General features: G+C 47.9%; 1 protein-coding gene across 1 annotated transcript; it reads left to right on the top strand.

Moving 5' to 3' along the window:
* Positions 1 to 6527: 6527 nt before the first annotated feature.
* Positions 6528 to 12211, top strand: LOC129702608 (kelch-like protein 34). The gene is made up of 2 exons (XM_055644423.1): positions 6528 to 10022; positions 11613 to 12211. Exon 1 carries the CDS (start codon positions 6698 to 6700, stop codon positions 8567 to 8569), a length of 1872 nt encoding a protein of 623 aa, XP_055500398.1. The 5' UTR covers positions 6528 to 6697; the 3' UTR covers positions 8570 to 10022; positions 11613 to 12211.
* The last annotated feature ends 265 nt before the right edge of the window (positions 12212 to 12476 follow it).

Genomic DNA, 12476 nt, shown 5'->3' with positions numbered 1-12476 from the left:
TTCCATGGATGAGAAGGGAATGGAGGGTTATGGTATGAGTGCAGGATGGGACTAAGGGGATCTTTGTTCGGCACAGACTTGTAGGGCCGAGATGGCCTGTTTCCGTGCTGTAATTGTTATATGGTTATATGTTGGTTTAAACCAAAGATAGACACAAAGTGCTCGAGTAACTCAGTGGGACAGGCAGCATCTCTGGAGCATCTCCAGATTGAAGTGCTTCTGAATAACGAATTCAATAATCGTTTCTAAGAAGGTTAAATATATTAATGCTGCTATTGGATTCTATTTTGAAAGTTTGGGGGTAATTGGATCTTTACCTACACTAATCATTTGACAAAGTGAGACGTTTTCTCCTCTCTCCAAGCACGTGGATGCACGCAGGCCGGAAGATGGGCACTCTACACCTTGTTTGTCTTGCATGCTTCTGTTGGTTTCTCTTATTCTGTTAGCAAAATATCCAGGAATTTCAACTTGGAAAACTCTCTGTGCATAGTTACTGCGAAGTAAAGTTGGCTCGGGTCGCCATGTCATAATAAAGAGTTGTTGGAGCAATGTCGTGGGTCAGTCAGCATCTGGAGAGGCAAAGAGATGGTTGCGACTTCAGATTGTGTCTCTGCTCAGGATTGAGAGTGAAAGGGGGATGTAAAGAGGCGAGGGGAAATGCTAAAGCGGGAAATGACACGGTGCAGGTGACTGCAGGAGAGGAGGGGTTGATGGCCAGATGGAGCCAGTTGGGAGAGGAAAGTGTTGAGATAGTTTAGTTTAGCTTATTGTCACGTGTACCGAGGTAGAGTGAAAAGCTTTTGTTGCATGCTAACCAGTCAGCAGAAAGACAATGCATGATTACAATCAATCCATTTACAGTGTACAGATATATGATAAGGGGATAATGTTTATTGCAAGGTAACGTCAGCAAAGTCCGATCAAGGATAGTCCGAGGGTCATCAAAGAGGTAGATAGTAGTTCAGCACAACCTCATAGTAATTAACAACTGCTGTGCTGCATGATGCTCAGCCTTCTTAAATTAAACAGGGATGAGGCTCATCCCTACTCTCCACAGGCCCCTAACTAATAATATTAATATTCAAAATCTGTTTATGATTTATGTCAATGCTGAAGTTGGGGTTAAGATGCCTGACAAATATGAAGCAAGGTGGTACTCCTGCCACAAACATCAAACATATTTTCCTCTCAATTCTTCTTTCATAAACTCTTGTATTAAACATATATGAAAGCATGGAATCTATTGCTGTTAGTTAGCTCATTTTTTATTACTTTAAATTAGTGCCTCTGAGAAATCACGATAAATGTATAACTAGGGAAGGGCTTTCATTTAGTCCCGTGTTTGAAATCGCCCAGTGAAAATCATGTTTGGAATGAACTGGAATTATGTTTCAAGTGGCATTACTGTTGTTACGGAAGTAAACACAAGAGCAAGTGTGTGTCCAGCTAGAATCCCAGAGCAACAAATGAGATGGATGCCCAATTAATCTTTCTACGCTGTTGTTGATTGAAGGAAAAATGTTTGCCAAATATCTGTTCGTTGTTGAATAGAGACATGATGGGGCCATTAATGCCTCGTGTGCACAAGCAGACAAGCCTCAGTGCAACAGATCAAAGCAAAGTGTTCAACTCTATTCTTACAGTATCTTACTGAAATACCAGATGGGATTACATGCTCAAATCCTGGAATAGGAAGTCCATAATATTCTTCAACAGAGCTCAGCACTGCTGACTGGATCAGGTTAACAATTAGTTACATTAAAATGAGGGGATACCACGAATAGTATTTTGGGATTGAACATTCAATTTCTATGTTTCTATTCTAGGGACTAGTGGAATCAAGGGATATGAGGAGAAGGCAGGCACGGGTTATTGATTGGAGACGATCAGCCGTGATCACAATGGCTCGAAGGGTCGAATGGCCTCCTCCTGCACCTATTTTCTATGTTTCTATGTTTAAATTAAAATGTCTTTCTGCCAAATTTGATTTCTCATCTTTGCACGGTCTTGAGATAAAGTGATCATTCTTGAACCAGGCAATGGATAACATAGAATAGTACAGCACAGGAACGAGCCTTTCGGCCCACAATGTTTGTGCCGAACATGATGCGCAGCTGCCTGGACTGACGAGACACCGGCCCAGAGCAGTGGCGGACCCAGGCTTACAGCCAGCGCGGAGACGAAGCGTTAACTCCACTGCTCCCGGTCGGTGTCCTGTCAGTCCAGGGCTGTTGGTTAACCCTGCGCGACAGGCAGAGTTGAGCTGGAGTTAGCGCTTCTTCTCCAGGGTCACCCCAGACATCTCTGGTCACCCCTGGACAAGGATAGGTCACTCGGGAGGGAACAAGGAAAGTCCAGTAGCAATTCACCAGCGCTGCGCCAGAGATCCAGGCTCGATCCTGACTATAGATGAAACGTAGGTCTGTATACATGCAGCAGCACAGTTGTCAAGAATGTTTATCGCGAATGACCTTTGACAAATTCCATGATTCCTTGCATTTTTCGAAATACCAAACTCGCTTATTGAATCTCGTGCATCCTTAACATTTTTAGTACTATCTTGGAGGTATATTGTATCGATGGTGAGAATCATGTTCTTTCATACATTTTTGATTTTTTTTTGCAGCAAACATTATTCTCTACCACCTCGTGGTCAGGGTTTCATTTTTTTTTAATAAACAATAAGCGACAATCCTTTTAGTACATTAAACTCCCTCTCATTTAAAATTAAATCATGTCATGAGATGAGAGATTTTTTTCTGCCAAATTTTGGCAATTTGATATTACAAAAAATAAATGCTTTAACAAAGCATATTTTATAATTTATTCATGAATTCCACGTAGGGTTGCAACAATTTCAGAATTTTCATTTTTTTAAATTTTGGTTTATAAGACATTCTGGATAGTTATTGTTTGTGGATTGGCTAGATCTTTGATTCATGGGGCTTGAATTTGTCTTTGTTTACTATGGGGTTATTATTTGGTGTCTCATTGTGCCCATCGACTCCAACGCGTATCATTAAACAACCCATTTACATGAGATGTGTAGAAAGGAACTGCAGATGCTGGTTTAAACCGAAGATAGGCACAAAATGCTTGAGTTACACAGCAGGTCAGACAGCATCTCTGGAGGAAAGGTTTTGCGTTGAGACCTTTTCCTCTGGAGATGATGCCTGACCCGCTGAGATACTCCAGCATTTTGTGTCTATCACCCATTTACACAAACTGCTTTAAAAAAAATCTCCTCGTGTTCACGTTAACCCCCCCGAGACTCGACCACGCACTGCACACATGGAGACAATTTTCGACGAAAAACCTGAATGTCTTTGTGGGAGGAAGCGGGAGTACTTCGAGAATCCCGTGCGGCAACAGGGCTAACATGCAAAACCCCACACAAGATCACGATTGAACTGGAGAGCACGCAAACAAAAGCTTTTCGCTATGCCTTGGTACATGTGACAATAAACTAAAATAAACCTGAGCCTCTGCCGCTCTGAGGCAAGGGTTTCCACTAGCTCACCACCAAAGATACTTTGCTCGCCACTGTGCCACCAGTGGTTTATGTTTGGAGTTTTCCATTTTGTATTCAGGTTTAAAAATTGCACATCAGAACCTTGGCCCTTCCCGAGGCACAATACTGACTGATAACCATCCAAAAATGTTCCCAGGCATTTGTCCAGAGATTTTGTTTATTCTCATCCACTCATCTCATGGAATGCACATAGTCTAAAAAAAGGCAATGACTGTGTCATTGACACCGACCCAACCATAGCACGGATATCCACAAAAACGGTCATAAAACGACCTCAGTTCTTAAAATATTAGTTAATTTAAAAAAAAAACATTAAACAAAAATATTCTTAAAATATATTTTAAATCGTCTTTTTTAACGACAACATTTTAACTGACAGGAAGCAAAGTTCAGAACAAAATAAAACCCCCGCCAAATTCACGATTAAATGGCAGGAAATTATTCTTACCTGCTGTGCACAGTTTACCGTCCAATCCTCTTCGTTTACTGAAAACAAATGTTGCGGTTATTTTAAATATGGTTACTTTGGAGTATAATCTTTGCTTTGGAGCACCGGACATCCATTTCACTTTCTAACGCTGGTACATACCCATTGCGACATGTGAGCCTCAAAATAAACCACGTTTACATTCCCTCCTCTCCCGACGCATGTTTATATTTAAAAAACCGAGTCTGAAAGGTTTAGTTTAGAACTTTTGAGATACAGCGCGGAAACAGGCCCTTCGGCCCATCGACTCCGCACCGACCAGCGATCCCCGCATATTAACACTATCCGACACACTGTGGACATGTTTTTACATTTATACCAAGCCGATTGTTGTGTTGCTGTTCAATTCACTACATCAATTAACCTACAAATCTGCACGTCTTCGGAATGTGGGAGGAAACCGAAGTTCTCAGAGAAAACCCACGAAGGTCACATGGAGAACGTACAAACTCCGTACATACTGCACCCGTGGTCAGGATCGAACCCTGGTCTCTGGCACTGTAACTCTACTTGGGGGTCAGAAGAGGCGAAATTGTTGCTTTTCTATCCTGTATTTTCAGGTTAGCGAGAGTCTGGCTGTAGCCTTTGACTCTGTGAGTTGTGTTTCCGCGTTGCAGGTGCAGGGCGAGGATCAGGTAGCACCTGGTGTGTTGAGTTATGAGTTGGCCCAGCCATCAACCAACACATAGGGACGCTACATAAAAGTCAGCAATATATTTAATTATTGGCAGACGTTCTTCGGTGCGCATGGTGCGAGTAATCCTGAAAGTGTGCGATTTAAGATCTCGAGAAAAACACAAAATACCGTAGTAACTCAGAGAGGCCAGGTACCATCCACGGAGGGAATGGATCGGCGACGTTTTGGGTCGGGGCTGATGCTATTTGATCTGCTGAGTTATTCCAGTACTTTGTATGTTATTCAAGATTCCAGCATCTGCAGTTCCTGTGGCCCTAGATACAATATCTCATTGGATGCATATCATGGTCTTCAAAGGCGACGAAATGATTTGGTGGTATATTTGTACAATCAGCATGCAACATGCGACTCCTCGGTCTGGGCTACAGGGAGAGCATCGGAACGTGAAATACTGAAACCAGCCCCACACTCCAATACACGTTCTGATGCGATGAACTTTAAAGTTAAATCTACTTCTCTCTCTTGAGATGTTAGTCGACCTGCTGAGAATTTCTAGCATCTTCTGGGTGTATTTGTAGAAGGATTCGTCAGCAGTTGAAGAGTAACTCCAGCACTTTTTCATGCAAAACTCAGATTGCACTGGGACATTATCAGCGCGGTAGTGGACTTGTTTATGGCCCTCGTCGAAGATCACTGGTATCAATTGGGATACAAGGATGGTATGCATTAGCTCCATCGCGCCATTTGCAAGGGCTTGTGCCAACGAGTTTATAGATTGTGTTAAATACAAAGTAAATGCAGGCCAATCGGCCCACAGGTCTAGGCATTGATATCTGTAAAATACTTTCCTCGCCTTTCAACAGACTCCACTGGTCGTTCCCAGTGCTCGTTGACAACTTCATCAGGAAGTAGGGCAGTGGGCGGGACACAGCTAAGCAGATCGACCGCAGACTTTACAAACTTGACACTGCCTTGTTTTGTTTGCTGTTTCTATTCTGGTCTTGGCGTCCATCATCGCTAACGAGAGGTCACCGGCCTGCCAGCTAGATTAGTAGCTCGTGTAGGTGAGTGGAGAGAGCATCCTGCGGGCATTATCTAACACCAGGACACACAAAACCACATCGGGAATTTGGTGTTGCCCGGCGCTGTTTGTCAGACACCAGGACTTATAGACTTGGAAGTTTAAACTATCAGCTCACACGGCCAGTTCCACGATGGCCTCCGGGACAGATCATCGCTTAATGGCGAAGGACTTCAGGTTTACGAACAACCGCGGCATCCGATTCAATTGAACTGAGAGCAACTTCGAACTGGATGGACGAGACGTTTTCTGTAATCCCTTAACGCGGTGGGTCCTCCGAGACTGACTTCAGATTCCAGTGCGTGTTCTGCTTCGGATGCCAATTCTTGCAGCTCGTCGTTGCCAGGATGATCTCCCAGACGGGCCATTTATAATGAGGACAAATTCAACATTCAAAAACAATCTCATCTGATTTGAATGGAGTGCGCCTTTAGCTGAAAGCGGGAGATTGGAAGCGCAACATCGGTCTTGCGTGGATTGATGCACTTCACAACGACCGAATCAAAGTCCCAGCGGGACAGCGCTGCGGTTATAATGTCTCAAATCGCAACCAGCTGCTCTGTGGATCATCTTCCGGACGAGTTGTAATGAAGGGCAAGTTTGAACTTGCGGGTTAACCGGGCAATCTGCATAATTTCTAAAGGAGTGCAAGACTCAGACATTATTTCTGGACCTCGGCGTCCTGCCAAAAACCTTATCCGACCTGAAGTTTCTTTGGTGCATTGGTGGGACGGGAGGGAGTGGGAAGGGGCGAGGAGTGGGAGAAAAAGTATAGGGAAGGGTAAAGGAGTGTAGAGGGAGGGGTGTATGGGAAGAAGAGGAGGACAGGGCGATGGAAGAGGGGGATAGAGGGAGGGTAGAGGAATATTGAGGCTGAGACGAGGAGTCTAGGGGGAAGGGAGAGAATCGGGAAAGGGGAGAGAAGAGGGCTGGGTGGTGAGTGAATCTAGGAGGGGCATGAGCTATTTCCTGGCGCTGTCCAGCACCCACGGCGAGGCGGTGGTGTCCCGGTACCGGGCGCTGCGGGAGGAGAGGCTGCTGTGCGACGTGGTGCTGGTGGCCGAAGGCACTGAGTTCCGCGCCCACCGCTCGCTGCTGGCCTGTGCCAGCGACTACTTCAGGTGCCTGTTCCAGGCTCACACCCGGGAGGCGGGCGCGGCGGCGGTGCAGCTGCAGCTGGTGTCGGCCGGCGGCCTGGGCCGGGTGCTCGACTTCATCTACACCTCCTGCCTGGTGCTCTGCCCCGACAGCGTGGAGCAGACGCTGCAGGCGGCCAGCTACCTGCAGGTGCCCGAGGCGCTGCGCCTCTGCTCCGTCTACCTGGCCGGCAGCTTGAGCAATGCCCGCTGCTGCCACTCGGCCAACCTGGCGGCCGCCTTCGCCCTGCCCGAGGCTCGACACCGAGCCGACCTCTACATGGCCGCCAACCTGTGGCGGCTGCTGGAGTTGGGGCCGGAGCGCAGCGGCCTGGACGACCTCAACCCCGACTCACTGCTCGCCTTGCTCGACTCGGAGCGGCTGCCCGGCGTGGCCGAGGTGTCGCTGCTCGGCCTGGTCCTCGACTGGCTGGGCCGCGGCCCCGACCCTGACCCGCAGCGCTGGCTCTTGGCCGACCCGCTGCTCAGCCGCGTCCGCTACGGCCTCGTCCCCTGCGCTGAACTACAGCGGCTGCTGCAGGAGGACAAGGGCGGGCAGGGAGTGACCGGCCGCGCCCCCGCCGCCCGCCGCCTCATCACCCAGGCCTTGCGCTACCACCACGCCGAGGCCCGCCAGCCGGCGCGCCAGAGCCGCCAGAGCACGTTGAGGAGCGGCCAGCGGCTGCTGGTGTCCGCCGGGGGGCTGCTGCTGCCGCCGGCACCAGACAGCGGCGAGGCCGGTGCCTGCTCGCCTTTCCGCGGCCTGGCGGCGCTCGATCCCCGCAGCGGCAGCTGGAGGCCGCTGGCCGCCGGGCCCAGGGTGCAGGGCCATTGCGTGTGTGTGCTGGGCGACTTCTTGTTCGTGCTGGGGGGAGAACTGCTGGAGGAGGAGGAGGAGGAGGCGGGGGTGGAACAGGCCCAAGCCGGGGAGCCGGGTAGGTGCAGCAGCGGCCTCGGGCCGATCCCCAGCCGCCGGGTGTTCCGCTACGACCCCCGCTCCGACAGCTGGAGCCGGGCGGCCAACATGTTGAAGCGTCGGGCCCAGTTCGCCTGCTGTGTGCTGGGTGAGCGGCTGCTGGCGCTGGGCGGCCGCTGCGGCCACGGACAGCCTTCGCTCTCGGCCGCCGAGCAACTTGACCTCGGGGCCGGCGGCGGGGCCGGGCGCTGGGTGTCGGCGGCCGAGTTGCCGCAGCGTCTACACGGCCACGCCAGCGCCGTCCACGCCGGCACCGTGTACGTGTCGGGCGGGCGGGCGTCAGGGCAGGCCGAGGCCTGCAAGGAGATGTACAGCCTGGCGCCGCAGGCCGGGGCCTCCTGGCAGTGCTGCCCGCCCATGACCATCGCCCGCTTCGGCCATCAGATGGCCACGGTGGGCGAGCGCATCTACTCGTTCGTCGGCATGTACGAGCCCTTCTGCGACATCGAGTGCTACGAGCCGCTGCGGGCCCAGTGGCAGCGCCTCCGGCCTCTGCTCTTCGACCGCTCCTGCTACGGCCTGGCCGTGCTCGACGGCACCGTCTACCTGGTGGGCGGCAAGAAGTGGCAGCAAGGCCGTGAGGTTGCGGCCCAGAGCGCCGTGGCCTATGAGCCGGCCTCCGACACCTGGCGACAGGTGTGCCCGCTGCCCGTGTCCCTGTACGGCACTCAGTGCGGGGCGCTGCTCCTGCCAGAGCTGCCCGAGGCCCAGTGTTAGGCCGAGATGCAGACTATATCTCTGTAGGCGTCGTTGTCACCTTCCCCTATCTATAGAATCTAATATGTTCTACATTTTCCTTGATCTTCATCTAACTTGACTTCTCTAACTTCGTAACCTTTGTTCCCCCCTCCGTCTCTCTCCCCCTTCCTAGTTCCCCGATCAGTCTGGCTGTCGCCCTGATTAAATTTTCTATCTGTATTCTTCGTTGTCAACTTCTCCTAGCTACATTTTCCTTGACCATCATCCCCTTTAGATGTCTCGTTTTCACACCTTACCCTTCCTTAGCTCTGTGTCCCCCTCTCCCCTAACTCTCAGTGTGAAGAAGGATCTCGACTTGAAACTATCTAGAGATTCTGCCTGCCCTGCTGAGTTACTCTGGCATTTTGTGTCTATCTTCGGTGTGAATTAAAACGATCTTTTTCCATTATATAGGAGAGAGTGAATTGGGTAAACGGGTGGCTTTTCCTCACTCTTCAATAACAGGCGAAAGTACATTGGCAGAAAATCTACGTGCATTTTGTTGGTTGCAGTATTCCTGATGACAGGTGGCTTTTTTGCTATAGTTAGAAACTGAAGTTGAAACTGATGTGGGTATGTCTTTGACCCAGCTCTACCATTATGAATTTTAAACCTCAGGATGGCTTAGCCTGGGCCAGATATTGAACTAATGTCCCAGTGGGATGAGTGGGAGGAAACCCCGGAAGGAGCCTTTGGTTTACTAGGATTGGGAACTGCTTCAGTAGACCGAGCGCATGGGTGGATTGGACTTTGTATCGTGGAAATGGCGGCAAAGCGTGGTGGCGGCTGCATGTGTAACTATGCCAAAAGAATGTCGCTGTACAGTTGCACATGTGACAAATACAGCACCATTGCACCATTGGAGTTATGTAGAGACTGGAAAAATTGGGATTGTTTTCTTGAAAAGTTGGTTAGAGGAACATTTAAGAGATGTGTCCAAATGTATGAAGGAATTTGAGTAGGTTGGAAATACAGTAGTTTGCACTGTCAGGGAATGTCTACGGCCAGAAAACTAATTTTAGATAATCAGCAACAGAATCATAGGAAATTAGAATATTTAGAATCCTGCAACACAGAGGGTTAAGGTGCAATGGAAGCAGATTCAATGCCATTTTTCTAAAATGGAATTGTATGTTTAAAAAAAAAAAAAAGACTATTTCCAATATTACAGGCAACGAACAGGAAGATGCATTTTTTGATTTGATTCTTGAAAGAGGTGACATGGACTGATAATGGCCTCTTGTGCTGGCCTCTTGTGCTGCATGATGTTATGATCTCTGAGTGAAACCATCCATAATCTGTGTTTGCAGCTTTATTGGGATACCTTATCTGAATGCTGCTGGAAGTTACAATGCCTTCTGCTGAAACTCTGTGATTGCAGGTGCTTTTTCTGTAATGCCCAGCTATCTTTTAATGTCACAGAGGAAGTCGGGTAATAATCTGCACTTTTAAAAATACTAATATATTTTGAGAAAGTCCTTTGGATGTCTGGTACTGTAAAATAACTTTATTCCAGTGTTATATTATCACCTTTTCTCCTATTTGTAAATTATATTGTCACTTTATAGCATACGAATATGGTAAATGTACTAATGGAGCTCTGGAAGGAGCTGTGCAATGTTAAACGTGAACAAGCTCTGGAAAACTGTGCAACGTTAAATTTGCTTATAAGCAAGAATAAGCAAATAAAAATACACTTGTATTCAAGAAGCTTTAAAGCTCAGTTCAGCAGTTGTAATTGAGATATTGTTGGAATTATGTATTACATTTGCACAGTTCCTTTTGCTGTTCCTCAGTTTTGTGAATAAGCGAGTTCAGTATTCCGAAAAAGACAAGGAATTATGGTATTTGTCAAAGGTCATTCGTGATAAAGAAAAAGTGAACAAAGTGCTGGCTGTATAAACTGTGTATAAATTCTTATCTTTTGTTCATAATTTATGTGTAAAAATATATTTAATCTGAGGAACGGGGGTGTCAGGTTGCAGGAGAGCGGGATATAACAGCGAGAGGGAGGGGGCAGATGTGAGTGGGAGACGGGGAGAGACTGGACCGGTGGAGAGACATTCTTGGCAGCTGAGCTGCTGCAGGTGTACTGACCTGCGTTTCATCTGTGGTCAGAATCGAACCAGGGTCTCTGGCGCTGCAAGTTCTGTTGAATTACCACTGGACAGTCCCCGTACCCTCCCGAGTGTCCCATCCCTGTCCGGGGGTGGCCAGAGATGTCCGGGTTGACCCTGGACTGACGGGACACCAGCCCGGAGCAGTGGCAGTCCCAGGCTTACAGCCAGCACAGGGAAGAAGCGCTAGCTCCAGCCTAAATCTGCCTGTCCCGCCGGGTAAACTGACAGCCCTGGACTGACAGGACACCTTCCCGGAGCTGTGGCGAACCCAGGCTTACAGCCAGTGCAGAGAAGAAGCGCTAACTACTGCTGAATTCTGCTCCACCTCCCGGGGACTGTCAACTGCACCTCTTGCCTTATCCAGTGGCTGTCGGTTAACCCCCTCGGTGCCGGCAAAAGCCGAGCACCAGTCATCAATAGGGATGCACACAAAACGCTGCAGTAACTCAGCAGGACAGGCGGCATCTTTGGAGAAAAGGAATAGATGACGTTTCGGGTCGAGACCCATCTCGGGTTCCTCAGGAGCTGCCTATTCTCCGCACTGGCTGGAAGCATGGGTCCACCATTGCTCTGGGCTGTTGTCCCGTCAGTCCATGGTCACCCTGGACATCTCCGGCTGTCCCGGATAAGGATGGGGCGCTCGGCAGGGGACGGGGACGGTCCAATAGCTATTCAACAGCTCTTGCAGCGCCGGAGACCCAGGTTCGATCCTAACTATGGATGAAACGCAGGTCTGTATACATACAGCAGCTCAGCTGCCGAGAACGTTTATCACGAGTGACCTATGAACTGGGCATGCGCAGTTGAAATACCAAACTCGCTTATTGTCGGGCTGAAGGTGTCAATTGATTTGCACGGTATTTTTCATTGGTATTTATGTTCATTTCAACAACTTTCCACAGAGAGACAAATTTCACGAGTTATCTTCAAAGTAATCCACCGAAACTCACTGACAAACTACATATTGTCATTGTTGTCCGGATTGACAGCAATATTACTGATGGACAGAAACTGAGTCTCTGTGTAGTAACCTTACCGCATTTAATGTCGATATTGTGGGATAGTACAGAATCTGCGGACTGGATGAAACACCAGTTGATAGGCAGAGTTGCCATAGTTTTTCATGCTCTGTACTTCATTAAATTATAAAGTGAGATTGCCTAATTTTAGATCCCTAGGAAGACATGTCAATGTTAATTTTTGAAAATGTTAAGAAATGAATGTACTGTAAATGAATTATTTTCATAATAAAATTATTTAAACTCTTGACTGTAATGAAAGAAGGATATCTCAAATCCTTAAAAAGCTAATAAATTACATCTGGGCTGTCGTCGCTTTAATCTAAGAAAATGCAGCAACCAATACACACCAAACTTTGACAAGCATAAATCTGACCAGTCTGTCTATTGGTTAAATTGAGGAATCATTGTTTTGAAAACCACTCTCATCAAACACTCTAATTCTTTCCATTCAATTGAGCAGGCATGTATAAGGTCTCATCCGATAAAATAGCTTCATATTCATATGTTAATTGTCATATACACCAGGGTGTAATGAAATTACTTGTTCGTATAAAACAGTAAGCATGTTAATGGTAGACAAACAATAAATACAATGAAAAATGTAAAACAGCAGAATAGTGCAAAGAATGTGGTGCAATCTGAAGCAGAGCACAAAATAAATATGTGCAATAATGGAATAACCGAATGCAGGAGTTAAGAATAAGAATATGTGTCAGCACCTCCAGGAAGTGGGAGAGAATGAGG

Source organism: Leucoraja erinacea, chromosome 13, assembly GCF_028641065.1.
Source record: "Leucoraja erinacea ecotype New England chromosome 13, Leri_hhj_1, whole genome shotgun sequence".
Lineage (NCBI taxonomy): Eukaryota > Metazoa > Chordata > Chondrichthyes > Rajiformes > Rajidae > Leucoraja > Leucoraja erinaceus.
The sequence above is the reverse complement of the archived record's forward strand: the minus strand, read 5'-3'. Positions and strand labels throughout refer to the sequence as shown.

Coding starts and splice junctions, on each gene's coding strand:
- LOC129702608 (XM_055644423.1), top strand. CDS start 6,698: ATGAGCTATTTCCTGGCGCTGTCCAGCACCCACGGCGAGGCGGTGGTG.